At 35.4% G+C, this 27,998-nt stretch overlaps 1 protein-coding gene across 3 annotated transcripts; it reads right to left on the minus strand.

Moving 5' to 3' along the window:
• Positions 1 to 757: 757 nt before the first annotated feature.
• Positions 758 to 27,611, minus strand: LOC111064250 (gastrula zinc finger protein XlCGF57.1-like). Of its 3 annotated transcripts, XM_039420954.1 has the most exons (6): positions 27,457 to 27,598; positions 26,119 to 26,230; positions 24,756 to 24,993; positions 10,940 to 11,022; positions 3,785 to 3,929; positions 758 to 2,961 (listed from the first exon to the last, which is right to left on the minus strand). In XM_039420954.1, the coding sequence occupies exons 3-6, from the start codon at positions 24,796 to 24,798 to the stop codon at positions 1,868 to 1,870; spliced, it is 1,365 nt and encodes a 454-aa protein (XP_039276888.1). In that variant the 5' UTR covers positions 24,799 to 24,993; positions 26,119 to 26,230; positions 27,457 to 27,598; the 3' UTR covers positions 758 to 1,867. The 3 variants fall into 3 exon arrangements, with proteins under 3 accessions (XP_039276888.1, XP_039276887.1, XP_039276889.1); XM_039420953.1 differs by lacking the exon at positions 24,756 to 24,993 and having other exon boundaries at positions 27,457 to 27,611; XM_039420955.1 differs by lacking the exons at positions 24,756 to 24,993; positions 26,119 to 26,230.
• Between the last annotated feature and the right edge of the window lie 387 nt (positions 27,612 to 27,998).

Consider the following 27,998-nt stretch of genomic DNA (forward strand, 5'->3'; position numbering starts at 1 on the left):
GTCGACTGTTCACAGAACTACTAGTGATATTCCAAATCTTGACCACTTTTTGTGGTATTACAACACCAAACTCATAATTACTATCTAAGCATAGTCATATAATCATAAATAAAAATATTAATCTGAGTACCCTTATAAATTATTTTGTCACATGTTTCGGCTACTAATACCATTTTCAAGTGATTTGAAAATAAATGAATACTGATTGAAGATTCTTATTTTTGATCATAGTATATTCATATGATTTTATAAACTAAGACTCTAAAGCCCGCCGCAAAGTAGACCCACGCTAATCCATGAAAAGCAGCCCATGTTTTGTAAACCATTGCTACGCTTTTCCAGACATCTTTGTAATACATGCAATGAATAATCCACTTGTCAGCTGATTGATTATGAATAATTCTATAGCAATGGTTTACAAAACATCCCACTGCGTGAGTTGATTTCGTGGATTAGCATGGGTCTACTTTGCGGCGGGCCTAAATTTTTGGATTTAAATTTGCTTGATTCTATCAAAAATGGGGTTATTGGTGTCTAATTGAATTAAATTTATTATTTTATATAATCTTAGTTACTGACCTACAAAAATATTTTGAAATTAGATAATTAGAAGTTGGATGCAAAAAATTGGATAAGGAAATAGTACAATAAAATTGATTTTTTTCTTTCTGCATAAGTATGTTGATCAGTGGTTCCCAATAAGAGGTCTGCGAAAGTTCTGGAAGTGGACCGCGAGGAGCCCGAGGAAAGACAAACCGATGTTTCAAACTTTATTAGTGTTTTTAAAAATTATCTTTACTAGTCTATATTAAAGTAGGCTTTAATCAATTTTCCTTCCTAAATGTTATACACAACTCATCATAAGTTCAAAATATGTTTACAATCGGTAAAAGAAGTGATAAAGTTCAAGATTTCCAATGCAATAAGATGAGATTATAAATTTTGTTTAGAATCATAATGGTGAATTTATTACTTTTTTATTATTTATCCACATGAACTGTGATCAGGATCTTTCTCCTGTGTATGTCCTTAGACGAGTGATGAGGTGTGTCATTTGTGTTGCTTTTTAGTCACAGAAGTCAGAGCTGAAGGGTCTTCATCCAGTGTGTGTCCTTAGATGAGTGTTGAGATTTGATTTTCGTGTTGCTTTTTAGTCACAGAAATCACAGCTGAGGAGTCTTTATCCAGTGTGTGTCTTAAGATGTCTAGTGAGCTATGATTTCTCTGTAATCAGAGCTATGGTTTGTTGAAGCTGTGTTGTGTTGGAGCTGTGGTTTGTTGATGCTGTGGTAGTTGAACATTATAAATGCTTAGATAGAAATTGTTCCTCCTGTATGTGTTCTAGTATGTGCTTTCAAAGTATCTAACTAAGCACTTTTGTAGTTACAAAACTTGCAAAAAAACAAATATGTTTTTTTAAAGTTTGGAGTTTTCTGAATATTTTTAATTGATTTAATTTGATTTAGAAGTATTTTTTCAATTTATGATTGACATGATTTTTGTGTTTTTAATTGTAAATTGACTGTGTAATTGAAGATATGTTGAAGTGACACATAACCTAGCTACATTTGGATTGTTGTATAAATTAGAATTGGAACCGTTTTGGGTGTAAGCATGTGGTACTTTTCTGTCTTTTTTCAAGTTGTGTAATCCTGAATGATTAAATAAATGAATTAAATAAACTCGCAGCTCAATTGTTTTCCTCCAGTATTTTTTTAGTTATGTGCTTTCAAATTACCTATAACTTATCACGTTTGAAATCACAAAATTCGCAGCTGGAAGGTTTTTCTCCAGTATGTGTTCTAATATGTATCATCAAAAGATCTAACGTAACACTTTTGTAATCACAAAACTTGCTGCTGAAAGGTTATTCTCCTGTATGTGTTCTGATATGTTCTTTCAAATTACCTAACTTAGCACTTTTGTAGTCACAAAACTTGCAGATGAAAGGTTTTTCTCCTGTATGTGTTCTGATATGTTCTTTCAAATTACCTGAATGAGCACTTTTGTAGTCACAAAACTCGCAACTGAAGGGTTTTTCTCCTGTATGAGTTCTGATATGTATTTTCAAATCACCTAACCTAGCACTTTTGTGGTCACAAAACTCACAGTTGAAAGGTTTTTCTCCAGTATGTGTTGCGATATGTTCTTTCAAAGTATCTAACCTAGCACTTTTGTAGTCACAAAACTCGCAGCTGAAAGGTTTTTCTCCTGTATGTGTTCTGATATGTACTTTCAACTTATTTGACTCAGAACATTTGTAGTTACAAAACTCGCAGCTGAAAGGTTTTTCTCCAGTATGTGTTCTGGTATGTGCTTTCAAATTACCTAACCTAGCACTTTTGAAATCACAAAACTCGCAGCTGAAAGGCTTTTCTCCCGTATGTGTTCTGATATGTATTGTCAACTTACCTAAATCAGCACTTTTGTAGTCACAAAACTCGCAGCTAAAAGGTTTTTCTCCAGTATGTGTCCTGATATGTCTTTTCAAATCACCTAACCTAGCACTTTTGAAATCACAAAACTCGCAGTTGAAAGGTTTTTCTCCAGTATGTGTTCTGATATGCTTTTTCAAAGTATCTAACCTAGCACTTTTGTAGTCACAAATATCGCAGCTGAAAGGTTTTTCTCCTGTATGTGTTCTGATATGTACTTCCAACTTACCTAACTTAGCACTTTTGAATTCACAAAACTCGCAACTGAAAGGTTTTTCTCCAGGGTGTTTTCTAATGTGTATCTTCAAATGACTAAACTTTGATGTCTTATAGCTACAGTGAGCACAGCTGTAAAGCTTGGTCTTTTTTCCAGCCACATATGTCTCGGTACATTTTTCCACTGGAGAGATTGAATGCTCATTCAGTCCACCCACTTCTGTTGCATAGTCTCGGCCAGATGTATTGCAGTTTGAAGGCCACATCTCTGGTTCGCTCATCACTGAACTTCCTTCAGCCTCTTGCTCGTCTGTAATCATCAATAATGCAACTTGTAAACTATGAAAACCGGATAATATATAGTGTCATTCACATTATTAAGTGAGTGGAAATGATAGGACAACAGTTAACAATTTTCTGTTACAATCTCCTATAGTAGATAGCTGTGATTCAAGTCCTCCCAGCATATCTAATACAATAATTGTTTTGATTGTTTATAAAAATAAATTTCAACTGAAATATCTTCCTTGTCAAGAGAATATTTTTGCCATGATTCAATAATACATTTCAATTATTGTAATAGAATATTTTAGTATTCATTATATTTCGTCATAGCCAAAAATTATTTGGAACGGTGCAGAGGTATGAAAAGAAAGAGTTATCTGTTTTTTCTAACAACAGACAGGGATAGCAATCAATGTGGTGCTGACAATGCTTATAACTATAGGTAAGGGATGATAAACCAATGACATGCTCATCAATTTTCTTTAGTAGAATAGAACAATAATAATTTTAGTTAGAGAGAGCAACAATGATATTAGTTATGAGAGATAATTAATGAGATTAAAGAAGTTCAAATCTGTAACAAGTTGTATGCAAACATCTTTAGATTGATATATGCGATTTTATGGGATAGTCTGAACACAGTTCATCTAACACACCACAAATTTGTTCTACACATGTGCATGGTTGACATGTAGCAGACAGTCCATTCAGGAGTATAATTTACACAGGAGTTCCACTCCCAGACATCAACCACTTTATGTAAGAAAGCTGGCCACAATCTAATCACCCAAGCAAGGAGTATAGACCCTGGTTAATCAAGAATCGGGTAGTAATAGAATGCATCTCACCATATGCATCCTCTTTGATGAAGATCATGTTGTAGCCAGGGATTAGATAATCTTGTTGGCTGCAATCATCTTCCACTGCAGCTGGTTGCTGGCTGCTATCATCATCATCATCCTCCTCCTCCTTTTTAACAGTAACTGTCGCCATCTGCAACACATACACATTCACAATCAATGGCAGGACTATTAGTATCATTATTATCATGGACTACACTATTCATAGTGGTTTATGAGGGCAATAATTTAGGTAACTAGCAGTCTGTAAATTGTAGAAGTGTTGGTATAACAGTGGATGGATAGCTTTTTCATGATGTAGAGTGAGAATACAAAATATAGGAATAGAAAGTGGTATTTACCAAAGATCTCTATTGCAATTTGTTTGTTGAATAATTATATTTCTACATTGTAAAAAACGTTCTGGCAAAGTTGTGGATCTGAAAAAGGATCTGCATTGTCAAAATATAGATAAGGATAGCTACATCAAAATTGATAAAATATTATCATTATAGCTTGGACCTCACTATAGCAGACTTGACTGTGGAAGGGTTGGAATAACAGTAGGGAGGTGAATTCCTATTTTATTTATAACATAAGATGAGAATACAATGTGAAGGAATGAAAAGTGGTATTTACCCAAAAGCTCTATTGCAAAAATCCAATAGCCTACATTCAACTACAGAGTGATTTTTTAATACTGTTTTTGTAAAACAGTATTGTAACCCAGTTTTGTTTTGATAAGTACCCGGTTTTTGAATAATTCATAAAACAGAAATTCAGATGTTACTCAACTGCTCATTTTTTCATTTTTATTGATCGATTAATAATAATTTTGAAAATGGGCCCATTTTGGGAACATGAAGAGTAAATTGTTCGATTCACAATATTTTCCCGGTAAAAAGTTCTGCGTCCCATAGGAACAATTTTGACAGATTCTGTGCCAGAAACTTGTTCCAGTAGATAACAAATTCCTGCCTCACAGTCGAAGCCTAGTAAATTGTAACAGTTCCAAATTGAAGAGCTCTCATTGGTCGATTGAATTGTTGTCTGCTTGCTTTTCTGCGCAGGCAAAACAACCTATCTTCTGCTTTTTCCACATCATTTCAAAACCAACCCCAACCAAGCTGTCATCTTACGACCAACATTATGATTTGAATAGATTTAAATGGCACTGATAATAATAAAATGTTTCCATTTACAACATAGTCAACCTAAAACCTATAAAGTATTCTTTGATCTGTTATAGCCAACATATATGTTATACGAGGGTCATTCAATAAGTAAGGAGACAAATTACTCATTATCAAAAACGGCTAAATTGATCCATATGAAACTTTCAGGACATGATATTGGCAACCTTGCGATGACATCTGACCAGTTGTTCCACCGTATTTCGTAAACATAATCGCAAATTGACTCAGTTAACAATGGCGAGTCCACTTGAGAATTGCACCGTGAAAGAACAACGTGCTGTGATCAGTTTTTTATCATTCAGCCTAGCAAGCTGCCGCAGGACAAATACCCCAGATGATATCTTATTACATATCCTCTCAATGTAAGGATGCCATGTTAATTTCCTGTCCAATAAAATTCCCAAGAATGCTACTTTCTCTTCTTGGTCTAATTCATTTTCCTCTACAAACACATTTATTTCTCTATCCTCTACTGAATTATATTTACTTTTGAATTGTAGGAATTGACATTTCTTACTATTTATTGTTAATTGCCTTTGCTTCAAGAATTGGACAATTGACTGTACTCCAGTAAAAGCATTTATTTCTAGACTATCTAATAAATAATTGTTAAAGATAAGCGATGTGTCATCAGCAAACAACAGAGCTCTGTGATCTTTTAACTCTTTTGGTAATTGGTTCACATACAACAGAAACAGTAAGGGACCCAGAATTGAGCCTTGAGGTACTCCAGCCTGGACCTCCAGTTTTTGAGATTTAATTTTTACTATTTCATTCCCATCCACCTTGGTAAGCTCAACACACTGGTTTCTACCTATGAGATATGATTCAAACCATTTTAATTCTATACCATTCACACCTACAGTTTTTAGTATTTCCAATAATATTCTATGGTTCACACAATCAAAAGCTTTGGATAAATCAAGAAATATTGCGGCTGCCTTCTCACCTGAATCTTTTATATCTATTAGTCTTTCAACAAGGGATACTATTGCAGTCTTAGTAGATTTCCCTTTCTGGAACCCATGCTGTTCATCACATATGAAATTAATTTCTTCCAGGTGCATCAATAGCCTATTTAAAACTACTCTTTCAAAAATTTTACTTATTACATTTAGAATACTAATGGGTCTATAATTTTCAACTCTTTCAGAATCACCGCTCTTGAAAATTGGCAAAATTTTTCCTTGTTTCAGATCATCAGGGAAAATACCCTGCTCTAGTGAAGTATTAAGGAGATGCAATAAAGGGTCCAGTAATTCATTTTCACATTCTTTTAAAATTTTGCTTGAGACCCCATCCAATCCTACTGTTTTTTTGTTATTCAAATTTTTTATTATTCTTGACAACTCATCTCTTGATAATGGATGAAATTTAAATACCTTTTCAATTGGCTCAGCATTTAATGTAGTGATCCATATGAAACTTTCAGGACATGATATTGGCAACCTTGCGATGACATCTGACCAGTTGTTCCACCGTATTTCGTAAACATAATCGCAAATTGACTCAGTTAACAATGGCGAATCCACTTGAGAATTGCACCGTGAAAGAACAACGTGCTGTGATCAGATTTTTAGCCGCAGAAGGTGAGAAAGGTAGTGAAATCCACAAAAGAATGTTCAAAATGTACGGAGATCATTGTTTGAATCGTTCAAACGTTTACAAATGAGTAGAACAGTTTCAAAGTGACCTTCCAAAAGTTTGTGACAATCAACGCAGTTGATGACCAGTCAAAGTTGGGACTTCCTCTCTCGAATCTCGAATTTATTCGTTAATCCGGGACAATAGGCGGGGGTATCACTGTTGAATTTATAAGTGAAAAATTAAATGCAAGTGTTGGAACTGTCCATAGCATTATTCACAAGCTGCAGTACAAAAAAACTTGTGCAAGATGGGTGCCTACATTACTCACGGACGCTTACAAAGAAACCCGGTTCAAAAAGAATGTGTTATGAAACATGAATCCACCAATATGAGCCAGAGTCAAAATGACAAACAGTCAAATCTGATCACGGCACGGTGCAATTCTCAAGCAGACTTGCCATTGTTCACTGAGTCAATTTGCGATGTTTCATAGCCTACTATAGATAGAAGGCCGGAACATGTTCAATATGGCAACGTGTGGTTCAGGCCGACCATGCTTTATTTGATATGCATTATATGAAATAAACATTATATATTACACCATTAGAAAAATTGTATTTTGTAGAATCATTTGTATTATTGTATATTGTGAAATCATTTGCATTTGTTAGTAGGGATAGTAAGTATTTGATTTATGTCAATAATGTTATTATAAACCCATAGAGATATGTGAAGATAGATTAAACTATTTCTAATGGTTATCAATTCTTCTGTGATTTTTTGTATACTATTATGCCTAGATATAATTGAGTTAATGAACAAAGTTGAATGAATTATCAAAAATATTCCAGCAATTTGTTCTTTCAATAACCTATTAATTCATTATTAATATGAATTACCACTTCTCTTTATAAGGCTACTTTGAAATTATTAAAACATGGTATAAATCTTCAATACCGTACTCTTTGTATTTTTTTCTTCCAAAACACGACTATTTCCAACTCATTTAAAGCCATTTTTCCTAAATAAAAAAGATGAGTTGAAACAAGTCTTGTTTTAAAAGAAAAAATAATAATAAAGGGTAGGGTACTTGATGATGTGTTTTAATATAAATTGATGGATATTATTACAAACAAAAACTAAATGGTAGTACAATATATTCCATTTGATAGATATTATTGAACTATCGATTATCATTACGGTGTATAGTTAGTTATAGATGTACAAAAAGCGAATGCATTAAATTCAGAATTTTCTTAAAAAGAAGACAATATTCGACTTTCATATTTTTATTTTACATTTAGAAGGTACTATTGAATACTTTCATCTATTAATGAAATACATTTGATCATTAAAATTGCTTGTAGGAAATACAGACACAGAAAGTAAGTACAGTGAAGTATATTTCCAAGCTAGGCATTATACTTGAAACTCCTAGAGCTAAAGTTAAAATTAGTCTATTAGTTAATATTATATATTTTTTACTATAATTGAATTGAATTTCTCAGTATTGGTATTTGATAAAGGGCACAGTAATTCTGGAGAAACGCTTACGCAGGGTAGTGGAACAGGATATGGAAGAGGAACAAGCGGCGTTCAGACCAGGTAGGCAGACCCAGGAGCATATTTCATCTCTCCGAAATATATGTTCGAAATTCATTGAGAGAGGGAAGAATGTTTACTTGGCTTTTCTGGATCTGAGGGCTGCATTTGACACAATTCCAAGGAAGTGGATATGGAAGGTGTTGAGTAATAGAAGAGTACCTCCCAAACTTGTGAAAGCCATCAGAAGTGTAAATGAAGGAATGACAGCCAAAGTACGAATTGGAGGAGATGTATCAAGAGCATTTCAAATGGAGAAAGGTGTGAAACAGGGAGACAGCTGAGTCCTCTCCTATTCATCTTAGTGATGGATGATATACACAAGATATGCAAGAGGAGGACACAGAACATGGTAGTAGGATATTGGAATATGAGGCCAATTGGTACAAGAGCCCTCCTATATGCTGACGATATTGTTTTGATCTCTGAGTCTTCAGAAAAACTCCAGCAAGCTGTGACGGAATGGTCAGAAGAACTGAAAGGAAAAGGAATGGTTCTCAATGTAAGGAAGAGCAGAGTGATGGTGGTCTCAAAGGTAGGAGGAGAGAATGTGGAAATTAGGGTTGACGGAGAGGTGCTTGACCAGGTGTCGAAATATGAGTATTTGGGTGCGTGGTTCTCTGAGGATGGAAAAATAGATGTTGAGGTGCTGAACAGGGTAAGGAAAGGTTCACTGTGCTTACTATGCCGTCAAAGACTGTATATTTGGTAAGAAAGAGATCAGTAAGAGGATAAAGAACCAGGTATACAGATCAATAATTGAGCCAATCTTACTGTACGGGAGTGAAAGCTGGCCCATGAGATCATGCCATGAAAATAAAATAAGAACGGTGGAAATGAAATGTCATAGAAAAACATTGGGGAAGACAAGGAGGGATAGAATACGAAACACCAGAATAAGAGAGGAAGTTGGCATGAGAGATGTAAGTGTGAGGATAGAAATGAGGCAGCTTAAATGGTATGGACATATACAGCGGATGGATGACAGTAGAAAAGCGAAACAGTTTGTGAATGTGAGAGTGCAGGGAAGCTCAGCTTGACTGCGACGTTGCCAAGTTGTGCGCTCCAGCCTTTATCTAAAATAAGCCATGAATATTTACAAAATTCGATAGAACCACTGATCAGATGTCATGGCAAGGTTGTCAACTTCATGTCCTGAAAGTTTCATATGGTTCAATTCAGCAGTTTTTAAAAATAAGTAATTTGTCTCATTACTTATTGAATGACCCTCGTAGAATATTTCCGTGCACCAGCTACTTGATTTAAATTTGTACTTTTGCTCTAAATAATGAAATTAATTTAATAATTGAAATTATTATTATGATAATTTATAGTAGTGTATTATCAAAGCGGCCTTTGATAATTTACTCAGTTACTCTACGACACTTTTTGGTGGAAATTAGTTTCAAAAGTGCGCGCCAAAAACTTGAACCGAAGATCTGAAGTAGTGTTCCATGGGAACAACCAGTCACGTGATCGGCACCAGTTACGTGATGGAACAATTTATGATTGGAACTGGAACAATTTTTTTTTATTCATTGTCACATCACATCAATTTTTTAGTTTCACTCATATGACTGGTGACATGTCAATATTACTAAATCTAAATTATTATATAATAATTACTATACAGTATTGTCAAGTAAAATAATAATAAAAAATGCATGATTATACATATAATGCCTTAATGTATACAAAATAATTGTTTATATTGTCTATAATATATCTATTCTACTAAATTAAAATTGTGAAATGGAGTACAAGGTTTTTTCAATTAGAAATTTTCTGACTGCTTTTTTGAAAAATTTTACCGAATTTATGTCTCTAATGGCTGCTGGTAGTTTATTGTAAAATCTCATTCCGGCGTAAAAGGGAGTTTTTTCCATGAATGTGCGCCTATGAATTGGGTAGGCAATCAGGTTTCTACGGAGCGTATTGTACCATAGCCACCTCTTATACAAGGCCCTGGCCTACGATATTGCAACGTCGCAGTGTAGGCCTAGAATCTAATACATGATTGGTGGAAAAGATTGGCTGGTATTTTTTAAATCTTCTTCACCAATCATGTATTAAATTCTAGGCCTATACTGCGATGTTGCAATATCGTAGGCCAGGGCCTTGTATTAGAGATGGCTATGATTGTACTCATGGTTATTTGTGCACAAGTGAAATTGATGAATGTTTAGTTTAACAAAAACTAGCAATTGATATAAGTATAGGCCTATAGAAGGCAGTGTAAGAATGTCAAGGTCTTCAAGGTCTAATTTACTGTTCCTAGAACGTACACAATAAAACAAATTTATTTAATTTGTAATACAATGTTTATATAGGAGAAAACGCTTAACCAGAGTCTTTATATGTTATAATATTACAATTTTTTATATTTTTAAAAGCAAGTAACTATAAAACTGAATTCAATTCATTTGCGCTTTCAACAGATTCTTGCAGAGCACAGGTAACACCAGCTAACTAAATAAATAAAATATGAATATGTATATTCTGTGGAAGAGATGTTTTCACTATGACTTTTTGAGACATGAATGACTTGAGTTGAAATAATGGGAACAGATCCTTCAAAAATTGATGATAGATTCTATACAGAACAGAAAAACATTATAATTAGAAGACACAAAGTTCAAAAGTTGGAAGTTGGAAGCGAAAATATGTATGGTACACAGCAGTTAACAAGATTCCACTTGACAACAAGAAATTACAAATAATCTCGAATGCAGTTTATAAGCAAATGGAAATGGCTTTCAAACAGAAACACTCCTCTAACCTTGTATGGACATAACTTCTGTTGATTGCTGCCTTCAAACGAATCCTCCAACCTTACTAATACTTCTTCGGCTACTCCACCACCTAAAATACAATCAAACATAAAATGTGATTCACTCCAGTTTTGTGAACAGAGTCAAGACAAAATTGAGTAAATTTAATGATAAGTAAATTTAGTAGATAAGGAAATTTTTGGTAAGTCAAGAGATAAGCCAGAAATAGAACATAAGGAGAATGGGAAAGGTCAAGGAGAGGCAGAAGAGGAGGAAGAGGTGGAGAAATTTGCAACACTGTTTTTTGAAGGGATATAATGAAACAAATAAAATAACGATTGTACATTTTAAAAATCTATTATCAAGTTACAAAAAACTAGTAGTTCTGTGAACAGTAGACCTCGCGCGGTTATAAACCGAAGCCTCCTCTTATACTGACCATCAGAGTAAATCCTGTCTGTATGTCGTGTCGGCGAGATATCTGTGTGAAAACGGCTAATGGCTGTTGAGGTTGGTGTATCAAAAATGCTAACATCAAAAGCAAATCTACTTCAAGACATACTGGCAACTGGACAGCCAGAGTTCAAAGCAAAGAATGTTCGAGAGACAATACTATGTTATTTTAGTTATTAATTGCATGCGTTATTGCACGCAATCAATAGTTCATTTATTTATTTATAATATTCACAATGGAGACAACGGGTTTCCCCAAATATGTCTCCTTAACAATAAAAATTGTACAGATACAAATGAGAAAAGAAAAATAATGATAAAAATAATACGAACTTATGCAATGAATAATACAAACAACAAAAATGCCATCTAATTCAAAAATTAAAATTCTGGCGTGGCGCACTCACACAACTTTCCTTGCCGTTATGAAAATTGATCACCTGACGCACCTGATCACGTGTTTAAGCGCATCTCAAGTCTAATATTCAAAGATCTGCCAGCTGGTGACAGAACAATAACGCTGGAGACACACGAAGTCTGCTATCTCTTTATACTGATTTAATAGAATCAACAGTTGCCAACAGTTTGCAATTGAATCATCACTTTATTTTCAATTTTAGGTGAAAATGTTACTGAACATTAATTGTAGAGATTTTCATGCTCAATCTTTCCAACTTGAAATTTTTTATTTAAATTGTATCTGAAGCCTGATAAATGGGAATCTAAAATCACACTTTGCATTGATGGGACGGAGCTCCTGAAATTTTTACAGATATAGGACTTGTGGCAGTTGATAGAGCTTATCAATGACTATTTTAGGTATAAATTTGATCAAAATCGTTGGAGCCGTTTTCGAGAAAATCGCGAAAACCCCTGTTTTTGACAACATTTTCGCCATTTTAGCCGCCATCTTGAATTGCATGTGATCGAAATTGTTCGTGTCGGACCCTTATATTGTAATGACCTTACGTTCCAAAGTTCAAGTCATTCCGTTGATTGTGAGATGAGATATCGTGTACACATACGCACATACACTCATACACACACACACACCCACCCACCTCTTTATATTATAAACCTACTATGTTCTGAATTTAGTGAGAATCGTTAGAGCCGTTTTCGAGATCCGGTGAAATACAAACATCCAAACATATTAACAGAAGTTGCTCGTTTAATAGTATAGGATTATCATATATAACGCTTTCCGAAATTTAGCGCGAGAAAACCAGAAGACATCTAGGCGCCCAGACAAGCTGTTATAAATTCTTTGCATCCTATTTAATACTGCATAAAAATTGCATTCAATGAGGCATGCAATTCATAATCTACACAACTGCTGATGTTTTACCAAGTTACATTGAAATATTGAATTGCATGCGTCATGGCATGCGATTTATAATCCACTCGACAGCTGATTTATAAATAATTCTATAGTCTGATTTTTACTCTAATATTGGCGTATGAAGGAGGCTCATTTTTCCTTTTATATTATCCTTGAGATGCAAAATTTCCAAAAACCTTGTATATACGTCGACGCGCAATTTAAAAAGGAACATACCTGTCAAATTTCATGAAAATCTATTACCGCGTTTCGCCGTAAATGCGCAACATATTAACATTTAAACATTAAGAGAAATGCCAAACCGTCGACTTAAATCTTAGACCTCACTTCACTCGGTCAAATATTTTGCCAACAAATACAATATCAGTCTAAATAAACAGTACTGAAATTACTTACTTAATTCCTGTAACTCTGGTTGGAGCATAGGGCATTGGCGAATAGCCGCCATCCCTCTCTATCATCTGCCATCCTTCTCACCTCTCGTCATGTCTTTCCCACCTTGCCAAGCTCTTTCTCCACTGTTCGCCTCCATAAAATCCTTGGTCTTCCTTTTTTCTTCTCCCCTGATTATTCCACTGCAAAGCATCCTTTTCTATTGCTCCATCTCTTTTCCTCAAAGTATGGCCTATCCACCTCCATTTCCTCTTCCTGATCTCAATGTCTATGGGCATCTGTCCTGTATTGTGCCAGAGCTCTTCATTTGAAATCATATCTGGCCACCACCCGCACTCAATCGTTCGCAGGCACCGATTGATGAAGACTTGGAGTCTTTCACGGATTACACCTGTTACCTTCCATGTCTCGCAACCGTAGAGGAGGACAGACTTCACATTTGAATTGAAAATTCGTAGCTTCGTCTGTTTCGAGATTTTATTGTTCCTCCATACTACATACAGCTGTGAAAAGACCCCATTTGCTTTTCTGATGCGAGTTTTGACATCATCGTCGGCACCTCCTTCAGGATTTACCATGCTGACTAAATAAACAAATGAGTCCACCCTCTCTATTCTCTTCCCATTGAAAGACCACCTTCATAGTTTATTCCTTACCTATTCCATCTACCCTCTATTGTATTGTATTATGAAGTTTAACATTTCATGGTATACTTTTATGATAAGTTTCATTCCACATGGATGCAAATAACATCTTTTCTTTCCTCCAGTATTGCTAATGTGATCTAGTATAATGTTGATGACTTAATATATACTATATTATTTTCTTTGATACTGTATTTGTAATTGATTATACTGATGCAGAACTGTTAAATAATTATTTATCTCTTAAGTTTGATTTAATTTTATTGTCAATTTTTGTAAATGTTACCATAGGCAACAGCCTAGTAACAATTATCAATATATATCTATCTATCTATTTATTTCAAAATTTCCCCTCCATGAATATTGAGTAGGTACCATCTCTTTCGTTTTTGCCTCATTAATCTACAGGCCTACGTTTTTAGCAGTCTCACTCAGTGCCAGCAGCTTTTCTCTCATGTCACTGTGTCTTTGTGGCAGAAGACAAAGGTCATCTGCAAAATCCAAGTCTTCAAGTCTGTTTTGCATCCCCCATTGAATACCTCTTCTCCTTCTGTTCAGTGATGTTTTCATGACCATGTCTAGCACAGCAACAAAGAGGATGAGTGACAGAATGCAGCCCTGCTTTACACCAGATGTTACATCAATTGGGTTTGATAACAAACCATCATGAATTATTTGACATTTGTAGCCATCATACAAGCCCTTAATTAGATTCAAGATCTTTGGTGGAATGCCATATATTTCCAAAATCCTCCACATGCATTCTCTGTCAATGGAATCAAAAGCCTTCTCAAAGTCGATGAAAGCTAAATATGGCTCTGCCATTCTGCACTCTGTTTAATAACTTCTTCAATGTGCTCCACCCATCTTTTCATTTGTTCCTCTTGTGATGAAAGTAACACACCTTGCTTATCTTTAATGGGTCTCTTCTTTCCTAGCAGTCTGGTGGTACTGTACTGTACTGCTCCTTCAGATCTCCTCTCTTGGCAGCATCTTCTGCTTTCTGCGCTTGCTTGTTTATCCAATCTCTCTGATCCCTCCTGGCTTCCCTCTTTACATTCCTAATATAGAATAGTCTCTCTGTGCGCATTAGTAGCTCAAACTCAATTGAGCATTAGTAGCTCAAACTCAAAATCAAGCTTTATTTCCTAAAAAAATACAATAAATGTAATGGACACCTATAAAACTTGGAATAATCACAGCCTCATAACATAACTGACTATGAACCCATTTTTTAGTAGCCTATGTTGATAATATAATGTTTATAAAGTATTATAAACGAGATTCCGGATTCCAGATTTCGTTTTCATTCCAGATCATAAACGGTTTCGACTCTATTAACCGAACTTCTCTTAAAAATTCAAAAAATGTATCTTTCCAAACTAAAACATTTTATTCCCCATATCGATCATAAATAAAAAAATAACGTTTTTTTGTAAATTTGATAACTTGTTTATTTTGGCGAAAAAACGCATATTAGAACAAAGCTAATGATGCACTGAATGTATTAAAAAAACTCAAATGGAAAATTCGAAACCGTTTATGATCTGGAAAGAAAACGGAGTTAGCACTTTCAACAACCCATAACTCGCTTATTAGATCACTTAAAAATTTCAGTTGCCACTTTTTCTAACTCTTATAATAATTTATTTACTCTTATAATAATCTTAACAATTATATTGAAAAAGATTATCCAATTAAAAAAGTGTACTGAACAGCCTTAAAGTACATTAGAAGGGAGGATAAACTACTAAGTGTAATTTTAAATATTAGTGGTGTAGGTTGACCTTAAGATGTTTTTAGAAGATTCTCTACCAGTTTCAATTAGCCATGAGGTAAGTGTAAGCATTCTTTTGTAGGTATTTGTGCTTGGTAGAACTGTACGCAAATCTGGTAAATAATATGGATAAGATGGTGGGGGTTGGATGCTGATGCAGATCTAGAGAAAGGGGAAACAGTTATGCCGACATTAATTCTATATCGAGTTGGATAAACATGGATTACAGGTTGCAACATATTAAAATTTCTTTTAAAACCAAACAAAAGCAGGTTCCTGATAAAAAGTTGTCTCAAGTCCAGAACTTCAAATGAATTGGACAACGCTTCTGTGGGGTAACGAATCGGAACACAAAGAGCTGCCTTGATAATGGCCTTCTGGGTTTTTTACAAAATCTTTACAGAAGCATTTGTGGAACCTCCCCAGACTATAATGCCAAATTGAAGAGTGCATTGTACAAATTGATGCATAATACACCATTTTCAACTGTCCATGGTTGAGGATTTCGGACAACACAGAGAACACATAAATAAACTTTCTCAGCCTAGCATTGATGTATGCAGTGTGAGCCGACCAGGAGAGCCGGCTATCAAAAACAACCCCCAAATACTTGTATTTGTGACCAGCTCAATAACTGGACACTGACAGCCCTCTGCAGCAACATATGTACTAGAATGCAAGTGCAGCACCCTGCCATGAACATCACCATGAGTGCGCAGGGCCAGCTCCATGTATTTAGTTTTGCCAACATTTACAGACAACTTATTGTCGTCAAACCATTGCTTGACTTTCTTAAGCCCCTGGGCAGCCACACTGAAGACATCTGCCCTAGTGTACTGCCTTGAATTACACCGTAATCTATGAGTTTGACACGCTCTCAACTCCATTCACTGACACCGTTTGAAATCTATCAGAGAGGTAACTCCTGTCTCCTGAACCAAGGCATTTCCATTCACCCCAAAATACTAAAGCTTGTTCAGAAGCATCTTCCTATCCAAATCCAAAGAATCAAATGCTTTGGCAAGATCAATAAAAACTAATAGAGCCTTTTTATTACTATCAGTTAACGGTTGGTAGCACTGAGCTGCCCTGCTGGTTGCATGAGTGAATTGTTCCGTGTTTTTAGTAATTCTGGTGGTTAATTGCAAATTCGTAAAACGAGTTGGTCTATGGTTTAGTTGGGTTGTGAGGTACCTTTTGTTTGTATTCGGACTGCGTGAGCTGGTGAGTGGTTTGACTTGCTGAAAGTGAAACATAGACACTGTTCTTTCATAGATGCGAGCCATCTTTCTTTTTGCCAGTTTCCGCTTGTTGTATTGTTTTCGTTAAGAGATCTACCGTACTTTAAGACAATAATGTATCTGTTTATTTAAGGCAGTAGGACGCGGTAGTGATAGTGAGATAACAGTGAGTGGGGTGGGTAGCAGTCAAAAAGCCGGCACCTACAGCTGTTTATATAGACTGGTCACGTGTTGCGTTTCTATGAGAACTACCGGCGCTAAAATTTGAACAAAGTGCGGCAATAGAATGCGTACTATCGATACACCTGTTGCAGCGGCGACAGCGTCTTTCTTTTCTTTTTGAGGTGATATCTGATTGAACTCTGTACTTCATTCACGACTGTTATCGTTCAACAGCTCTCCTGTGGCTTTTGTTTTCGTTTCTTATCATTTTACAACATCTATATTTGCAACTGATTGATCATCATCACGAATGATATAATGAGTGCGGATTCTGATATCGATATGGATAATAATATGTTTCTGTCTTCCACCCAATCTTCTCTTGATAGTGATTTCTTGGGCTTTGAGGACTCAAGGGACAGGAACACAGAGATAATTGTGCTTAAATATAGAGTTGATTAACTTGAGAGGAAACTGCGGGAGGGACGAGAGCACTGAGAGCATGAAAGAATAGAGCTGATTTCCACTATTGACAGCTTGAAAACATCAATAGAGGTTTTTGACGCAGACAATAGTTTTTAAGGGGTGAAAATGACACTTTAGAGGCTGATATTGCCGATTTCAGAAACTTTTACTCTCCAGGCGACACTCAACACAATAGGACACCATTAGATAGTAATACCGTTTCAATTAATAGCTATTTTGATATTTTGTCGGACCTTAAAAGTAAATCACAACACACAGCCAATAAAGTTGAAGAAAAACGAGATAAAAAGTTGGTAAACGATTATAAGAAGAAATCAACGGTAAAAAATATGGAAAAGAATGTAAAACGAGTACTGATTGTGTCTGATAGTCATGGGAGAGACATTGGATGGGACTTGAATGAGCAGGTGAAGGGAAGTGGGTTTGAAGCAACCGCAATGTCCAAGCCAGGATGCAATTTTAACAAAGTGACACGCGACATTGACCTTCTCGCAAAGGACTTTAACCTGAATGACATGGTAGTAATTTTAGGTGGTACAAATGACGTCGTTAATAAAACAGTTCAACCCACGAACTTTGATTTGAGTAAAATAAGTGAAACTGCTAGACGCACCAAAGTAGTCAAATCATCAATCCCATTCAGATACGACAAACCGTTAATGAATGTGAATGTGGATAAACTCAACTCATGATGCATGAGGAAATTAATAAAAATGCCCAATACGCAATTTCTTGACTTGAGCAACTTTGACATTACAGATTATACTCGACACGGTTCACATTTTAATAGACATCAAGGTAAACCAAAACTAATAAAACTATTAAAAAATCACATTCTAGAAAATCATGACAGTGATCACAATAAAACTGGATATTCTGGCATACAAGCAGAACAGCATGGTGTCTCTTATATTCAGACACTGAATTGTGAATACCCCTCATCTATCAGAGATGAGAGAGCTTTGATACAATTGGAGAGTCCAAAACAACAACTGGACAATAGAGAGCCGCAACTTGAGAGCCCTGTTCAACAACTGGAGAGTCCAGCTGCGCAGCCACAACAGCAGCAGCAGCAGCAATCCAAGCGACTGCGGAGCATCTAACGGTTGGTGAACAAGTGACGGCTCCGAGAGAGGACGAGCGACGGCAACGACGACGATAACACCTCTCAGGAGACGGTAGCAACACCAAGCAGAAGAACAAGAGGGAAGCACCCAACGAAGAGCGGCGACATACGCAGCTGGATAGCGCGCGGAAGCAAGGCGAACGAATAACGAGCACAAAGTGATATAGCGTTGCATAAGGATTGTGCAGGGGCCGAGGGTAGTGGAGGATCCACCACAGAAGGTAATAGTAATCTTCGTATAAGTTTTTGGAACTTTCATGGAATTTCTAATATATATAGCATGGATGAAGCACAATTGAACTTTTTCAATAAGTTTAGTGTACTGGGATTTTGCGTAACTTGGTCAAGCAATGATGTTGGTAAAATTACAGGATATGATTCATTTAATATTATACAGAGAAAAGCAACGAAACAATTCATCCGGTAGAGCTAGTGGGGGATTTCTCTTGTTAGTAAGGAATTTCTTTGAGTACACGGTGATCGAGAGTAACGACTATTTTGTTTTTGTGAAATTAACTGCTTTCGATAAAAATTACTTTAATAGTTGGACTAGAAAATTTCAGTCCTAATGAAGTTCAAAAAGGCATTGAATCTCTTGAAAAAAATTTTTCTGAGTAACATACACGTTATTCAATCATTACCTGTGTACATAGGGGGCGACTTCAACTGTAGAATTGGAGAACTAAATAATTCAATAGATAATACCGTATTTGAAACACATAATATCTTATCAACTGGACAGGCTAAGGATAAAGTTACAAATCGACAAGGGAAATTGTTAGTGAAAATTATGGAAAGTAATTTAATACTATTAATGGCAGAAGTAGGAGTGACTCATGTGGTGAATTCACATTTGTTAGTATGCAAGGAAAGAGTACGATTGATATGATATGGGTCAACAGTATTTTCACTGAAACTGTAATTGATATGAAGGTTGAAGAGATTATTCTCTCATCTGATCATTTGCCAATTACAATTGAAACTAGCTTTATTATTGAAAATAAACAACTAATTTATACAGACAGGGTAGGCTTCAAAAAATTAATCTGGTCATCAGACAAGGAGTCAGCTTTTCGTAGCTTGATGTTGTCTTTTAATACCGAATTAAATATTGATGAAGCCGAAATTGACTGTGGCTATTCTTATCTGTTGTCTGTTATAAAACAAGCTGCTGAACAACTTACCCTTGTTAAGAATACCCATTACAGAATAAATGAAAATAAATCATGGTTTGACTATGAATGTATTACATTTAAAAAGAGTGTCCGTAAAGCTTTTCGAGCTGCTAAAAAAGGAAACTTTTCTAATGATGTCCTCCTACCGTATTTGACCAAAAGAAAGGATTACAAAACACTTATTTATAATGAGAAAATTATATATATTAATAATATTAGAGATAAATTTTCCAACTGTAGAAATGTAAAATAATTTTGGAAGGCAGAAGCATACTTCCATAGAAAGCCTGTGAGAGTTAATATGATTGATTTTCAAACTTGGTCTGAGTTTTTGCTTACTATAGTGATGTTTATTTTCCAGTACCAACTTTTCAAGACGTAGCTCATCCATGTCTAGATTCAGAAATAACTATGAATGAACTGAGTCGTGTACTTGCAATATTAAGCTCAGAAAAAGCTCCCGGAACTGATGGCATTACCTATGAGTTTTTCAAATTCCTCCCTCCGCAATGGAGAAATCATGTTTTAAGACTGTTAAATAAAGTAGGGTATTTAAAGAAGATAAAATGCCCAAGGAATGGTTCAATATTTTAGTATTTCTCCTTCACAAGAAAGATTGTAAGGATCCGAAAAATTACAGAAAGATAGCTCTTTTCTCTTTTAAATATTATGGTTAAAATATTTACAAACCAGTAGGTAACCCGTGCTTCGCAAGGAACTATTTTAAAACTTTGCAAAATAAAAACTTGACTTTTAGGCCAATAACCATCCTCGGTATATGAAGAATCTTTATGCAAAATTTCAAATCAATCAGTCCAGTAGTTTAGACGTGATGATGCGTCAAACATAATTTTCCTACATCACGTACGTGTATGAGCCAGTTCTTTCCATTATTGTAGTAAAGATGATGGATGATTTATCAGTATCTTTGAATGAGAATAACTTTTGAACGGTTTGAGAAATCGGTGCGGTTTTGATGCGAAAGAAAATCAGTTATTTTTATTCGAATAGTTTCCCCAATCATACCAATCATCTAATGTCCCTTTCAAAAGAAATGTTCAGCTGCTTCTATACAACAACTGGAAGCATGACAAATTGAAAACTTGACGTAATGAAATCTTGAAGAACTGAAAATAGGCATATAACCCAAAGTTAGTAGACAGAAGGTTGGTCACTCATCTATAGTATTTTAGTTGAAATGCAATTGGAGTGGGGGAACTGCAGCCGTGACGTAGGCTGTAGTACAGAGAAGGCAAAATATCGCATTCTTGAAAATCATACGGTGACGTATAGTCAAATTATATAACACAAACATTTTCTGACATGCAAGCTTTCTGTTTCTGCCTTACAATAATTATCAAAACATTTAAATAATACAAGCATTTTGCCATATAAAAGCAAAAACCCCACCTCCTAACTTCCCTTTTCAAACCCTCAAGCTTTCTTCATCTTCTAGGTCGTGTTTATATTTTGTAATTTGACTATACATCAGCTTGTGAATTTTGGGGATGAGATATTTTGATTCTCGTAGAACATATGCTCAATACCAGCATGTGTTCAGTGCATTATATGAATGAAATTTATCGGGATCGGTTTATCGGTTTATTGCAATTCATTAATTTTTCAATATTTTTCATGCGTTAATCTGAAATTACAATAGTATAACGTTGTCTACTAACGCTTTTCCAGCTTATTAACTTTTTCGTGTCACGTTTTTAGACTCTTGAAATCTTTCAACTTCATTTTATTCATACAAGTTGAATGAACTTGGAATATTTAACAACATCATTAGAATCGGTGATTCATTCGCTATAAGTATGGAGAATTTTTAAATTCTAGGTCAATCTTGAGGGCAATAAACGACGATTTATTTGAAGATACAGTGAATAAACTGTATGCTCAGTATGGTTACTCCATCACATTTTTACTACACGTGACGTCACGCTGGCGTTCCCCCCTCCACTTCGAATCTTACACCTGTGAGTGATCAACCTTCTGTCTACTAACGTTGCATATAACCATCCTCGGTTAATTAAGAATCTATATGAAAAATTTCAAATTAATCAGCTGAGTATTTCAGATGTGATGATGCGTCAAACATAATTGCCTATTCCTTACGTGTATAAGCCAGTTCTTTCCTTTATTATAGTATAGAAAACTGAAGAAGACATAATACTTGAAAACCTCAGAGAATCATATTGATTTTTTTCAATACATCAATAAATTTTAGTACTGTATCGATTAGATCCTTCTCAATTTGAATCAGGCAGCCTTTTGTTTTCCCAATTCCAAACAAGATACCTAAAATACTAGTTTCACTGCGAATTTGTCTGATAGTACATTATAACTGAAGAATATAAATTATTACTCATTTTATTGTGATCTATTCATGTTTTTCTTATGAAATTCAATGATAGGCCTACAGCATGAAGACTATCTCTATTTCATTTGTACTGGTGGCAAAATTTTACATTAAAAATAATTATTTGATAAAATCCAAGTTCAATTATAATGAAAACAAATTCCTTCAAAAAATAATTGATAATAATATGTTTCGAGGGAAAAAACTAAGAACAAAAAAAAAATAGTGAAGAATCGGGATTCGAACCGAGGAACTATCGCTCTGTAAGTGAGCGTTTTACCGTTACGCTACACGGCCGTTCTTAAATGACTGTCTTGTAACAGCATTATAACCTCATAAAAAAACACACTTCTGGGTTTCAACAATGTAGCCTATGGGACTTCATGTACGGTAGCATAGATGAAATTTAAACATTAATTCTGAAAAATCTAGAAGGAAAATTGAAATTTGGGCTTCCAGGTGCACGAGATTGATATATTTAGAATCTATGTGCAAAATTTGGAGATCTAAATCATTCCCGTTTTTTCGGTATGCAATCCACAAGTTGACATGTTTTGATGCGAACAAACACAACACTACTCTCTCTTATTATATAGAAGTATTGGAGCTTAGACTTGCGACGTGGGCAGAAATGTGTAACGTGCTCCCAGAAGGCCAATGTGGTTTCAGAAAGGATAGGGGTTGAGTAGACAACATTTTTGTTTTGCATTCCGTAATAACAAATTATGTTGAAATGCGTCATAGGAATATATTTGCACTATTTATTGACTTCCAGGCTGCGTTCGATAATGTCCGCCACTCTAAATTGTGGTACAAGCTTGGAAGCATGGGAGTTAGCAGTAAAATTATCAGATTGCTCGATCATTTGTATAGCCATGTAATATTAAAAGTAAGTGATAATATCATTTCTGTGGAGAGGGGTGTTTTGCAGGGCGATTCCATCAGTCCGCTGCTCTTCTCTCTCTATGTAAGCGATATAGAGGGTTATTTCTGGAATTAGGGTTTACACGGTGTAAATATGAATGGCCAGTTTGATGTATTCATGCTCCAGAACGCGGACGACATTGTAATTTTGGCTGACAGTCCTTCAGACATGCGTAGAAAACTTCGGTGCTTGGAGACCTACTGTGAGAGCATACAATTAAAAATAAATACGGATAAGACAAAGGTGATACCTTTCCACAAAGGAAGATTAGGGAAGTTTTTACCTTTTTACTACCAAGGACAAGACTGATAGAAATCGCAAAAACGTATAAATACTTGGGGGTTGAGTTCTACAGTTCAGGTAGATTCAATTATTTTTGCTCATCCATGTGTAGGCTACAAAGGCAAAGAGCATTGGTGCAGCTATTAGATATGCTCTGGCTAAGGCGGAATGCAATACATGGGAGAGTAAAATGAAGTTATTCGAGACTGTATTATATAACTCTGAAATATGGGGTCTGTTCAGCATAGAATCCATAGAAAAAATTCAATGTAAATTTTTCAAATGTTTACTTTTCTTGAATGGCGGCACTCCTAACTGGGCAATCCGTATTGAGACAGGAAGGTTCAAATTAGCTTTATTGTGTTCTGTAAAACCGTCAAATGGTTGAATCGAATACTGGAAATGCCAAATAGTAGATACCCTAGGAAGTGCTACGATATTATGGTATCAGAATTAGCGCGGGGAGGAATTGATAATTCAAAGCTCAGATTCAATTGGGTACATTCACTAAAAAGCCAGTTTTTCAATGCCTCAGCAGAAAATTTGTGGATGAATTATAGTATTGATGTGAATGCTTTGAAACAACACTCTGAAGAGCTTATAGAAGCATATTGTGGTAATCTGTACAACTTAGATGTAGGTAGAGCCATCGATTCCCAGTCCTCTCGATACACGCAGTTGAATCCAAATTTCATTTTAGGTGAGCAGTTCAGATTTAGATTGGCCTTTTCGAAGATTCGTTGTTTATCCCAACTAAGATTGGCTAGTGACCTGAGTATTTACCTGTATGTTGAAGGGAAGGGTATTTGGATAAATTGCAAAGAGCACTGTCCAATCTGCATATTTAGAACTGATGAGACGGTAGAACATTTGTTATTAGTATGTTTCATGTATTGCCACATCAGGAGGCAATTCACTGCCAAATTTACTCAGAATATTGTAAATGCCGCAGATAAAGTAATGGTACTGCTATCCAACTTGAGTGTAGAAAAAATAAATTCTGTGTACAATTTTACAGTAGAGGCGCTCAAAATAAGATCAGAGATACTAAGCGTAACAGGTTGAGCCGGCAGTCAGCCTTTTTAACAATCGCAGCAATTTAATCATGACGTTTCACTCAATTGAATGAATTGTGTTATCCTGTTTGTAATTATAATCAATGTTTTCATATTGTTTGTGTATTTTGTCTGTTTGTATCATGATGATTGTGACTTTGTATGGGGCGTGGCCCCGATTGCAAATAAAGATATTTATGTACTATCAGTTAACTGGTGAACCTGGTCTGTGAGGCTAAACAGTGCATCATCCATGGTGAGATAACTCCTGAACCCCAACTGATTATCAATAAGCAATCCATTGTGTTGAAAGCATTTACAAAGTTGAAGTCTTACACATCTTTCCAGGATCTTTGAGATAATACTCAATAGAGAAATAGGCCTATAACTACTGAACTCACCCTTATTGGTAGATGAGCAAAACCTTGGCAAGCTTGAAGGCATGTGGAAAGACCCCCTGCAATATGCTTGAGTTGACGATATGTAGGAGAGGGACCTTCAAATACACCAAAGAGTCCTTGATCATATATGCAGTGATACCATCACACCCAGGTGCCAACCCCCCCCCCTCAGCTCGCCAACACAGTTCACCAGATCAGCAGAGGCGAGGCGTCAAGTCATCTCTGGATTCGCCGATGACTGGACATAAATTGATATGTAATGTTTATTTCAATTATTAAATTGAAAATATTTAAAATAAATACAAAAAAGGTGAAGAAACCAAAAGAGAAACATTTTTTTGCGAGCGCGCCAAGCTCGACTTAGACTACTGCATCATCAGTTCCATCCGTTCAATGTGATTCTCAAAAATATGCGATTCCAGTAATGCTATTCAGCATTGGTTACCACCACTCTTCTGCATCATCACTCCCCCTCTCCAAATAAACGATGGTGGAGTAAACGGTCAAAGACATCGCTATTTTCTGCGATTCCACTGTTCCGCGCCAGTGTTGCAAACCATACGATAATTATTTTGTTTGCAATTTGTTATTGATAATAATTATTATTATTTCTTCTATGTTTGGTTTTGAAGCATCTAAATTTAAAAATCTACTTTGTGAAAACAATTAAGAACTGAAAATTTAGTGAAGTGAACAACTAAGTACTAACGTGAACAACTAAAGAATAAACCTATTTCGGACTATGTGTAACCTTTTCTAAATTTGGGAGAGGAATAGCACAAGGTTTCCTTATTTTTTCTCTCCCTGTCATTTTTGTTGGTGTACTTGTTGTATGAATCAATTATAGAATAAAGAATTTCATTTTTTTGATTAATTTGAGGGCCATTTTCCGAGCTTGAGATCTAGCCAAGTTCTATAGTTTTCAACTCTAGGGTTTTTAATAGTAAGCTTATCTTATACTAGATGTCATCTTTCTCGATAAGTAATCGTCCAAAATGGAACATTATCTTTAAAGTAGGGGAGGGGGTGCAGCTTTCATTCAAACTCTCAACTGAATTGTTCCTGGAGATGACTGAGCCAAAAAGTCACGCCTCGCCCCTGCTGCTCAGTGACAGGAAACAACTATTAATAACTATCAGATCAGATTTATAGTGATAACTTGAAACACATTAATATTTTGGAAGGAATTGGTTAATGGAGACATGTCAACAATACTTTCCTATCATTTCCACTGATTTTATAAGGTGAATGTCACCATAAAGTTTGCACACCCTATAGTCAGCTGCTAATTCAAATAAGAATTGCGAATACCAGATATTATGAATTACATACTACACATCAACAATGTTATCACTATGCTTACCACACACTTCCTTTTCAATGGCATTAGTCAACCTGGAATCTGATTTACTACTCAATGAATAGTGCTCTGAGACTTGTGATGGTAAATCTGTCCCCTGGTCACATGTGGACATCTGCAATGAATTGAAATGGTTCCAGGTACCAAAAACATTTCAAAGAGGCTTAAATTATTGAAAACTCGCAGAATGAATTGAATGAGAATCAATTTTAGTAATGAGATTAATCTATTGATTATAAGATAAATGATCAATTTCAGGGACTCTTACATGACCTAACTACTGTTTCCAGGCAGCCGGGATCGACAATAATCGTGTCCATCAAAAACATGAGAGTGGCTGAGAAAAATACATTGTCCAGGCCGGGATTCGAACCCAGGTCTCTGAACTATGAAGCCAACATCCAATCCATTTGATGCCACTTCTTCAGATGAGATGAATCTACTCTTATTCTGATCAATGACAATGATAGCACTTGCTTGGTGCAAACATAGAGAAAAGATAGCTTAAGGAAATATATAGTGTGTTAATATATCAAAGTTCGGAAAGGATCAAGAAGAATAAAATAGTAGTTTAAAATCTGTAAAATAGTAAATTTTACATTAGAAAATGTGATTGATCAATGTATCTTAAATTGTGTTCTATCATTGTATTGGCTGCTTTTTATGTTTCAATTATTTTACTGCTTCCTCAAGCCGATACTCTACATCGGAGCATTCAGGAATGCCTCAATTTCTTCCTTGATGTCACAACCATTTGAATTCTGCACGAACAATGAATAAGTTTTGAGCTACACTTATTCTCTGAATAACAAAAGTTGAGGTTTAGACAAAATTTCAATAGATAAATTGAAATTTTGCCCAGCTTGGAAACATGGACTACTAAGGCTCAACTCACACAACTCAGGTCGAGAAGAGACTCGACTCTAGTCGAGAGCAAGTGTTTTCAAATGGTGACAGTTGCGGAGACTAGAATCGACTGGTGTGAGTGTCACCATTTGAAAACATATGCTCTTGACTAGAGTCGAGTCTCTTCTCGACTTGAGTCGCGTGAGTGTGAGTTGAGCCTCAGATATTAATTTGTCAAAGTTTCAACTTGTTTTATCTAGAGAATAAACTCAAGTTGAGTCCATGTTTTTATGCATCTATTAAACTTTTTACAAGCACTTATGAATAAGTGAATAATTATTTTGTTGTAGCTTAAATATTCAATAATGCTCTGGAACCTGTATTTAACATGAATTGCATAATAATAATGTATTTTTGAAATAGGTACTAATTTTTAGGTTATATTAGTATCGATTGTGTTTCAACGGTTATACAATTTTCAAGTAGGCTACTTACTTCTGACTCCATTTTTGTATTTGTACTAAAATTAAGAATAATATATTTAAATTTATATTAGGCTAAAATAAAATACTCTATAAACTATGATAAATTTTATGACCGCAGAACAGAGAACTCGTCTGTGACCTGTGCACCTGTGTCACAGAATATATACAGAATGGAAACTTGTAATCAAATGCCTATCTTACCAATGCTTTTTACATGACACCAATACTAAACACGTCACGTGACCTTGGGAAGTTCCAATCCTGGTCTTCTGATTGGCTCGTGGCAGTGAACGAGATTAATTGATCCGGATCATTAAAGTGATCCGAACCTACCATCAATACTATTACAATGCGGCGCTTCCTAACAAGATGGCGGATTTTGGCGTCAGGGTATAGCCAAGTTTCCGTACTGTATGTATACTGTGCCTGTGTCTGTTTGGCGCATACTTTTGAATATTCGGATGGCGCGAATATTTGAATAAAACACACACAAACTGATGTGACACTAAATGTAGGTTATGTTTTGCAAAACAAACATGGCTCATGCTGTAA

The sequence above is a fragment of the Nilaparvata lugens genome, chromosome 2, assembly GCF_014356525.2.
Source record: "Nilaparvata lugens isolate BPH chromosome 2, ASM1435652v1, whole genome shotgun sequence".
NCBI classification, from domain to species: domain Eukaryota; kingdom Metazoa; phylum Arthropoda; class Insecta; order Hemiptera; family Delphacidae; genus Nilaparvata; species Nilaparvata lugens.

Coding starts and splice junctions, on each gene's coding strand:
- LOC111064250 (XM_039420953.1), bottom strand. Junction 11,023..26,118: donor CATTGAAAAGGAAGTGTGTG/GTAAGCATAGTG, acceptor ATTGTATTTTAG/GTGGTGGAGTAGCCGAAGAA. Junction 3,930..10,939: donor AGAAGTTATGTCCATACAAG/GTTAGAGGAGTG, acceptor TATGTGTTGCAG/ATGGCGACAGTTACTGTTAA.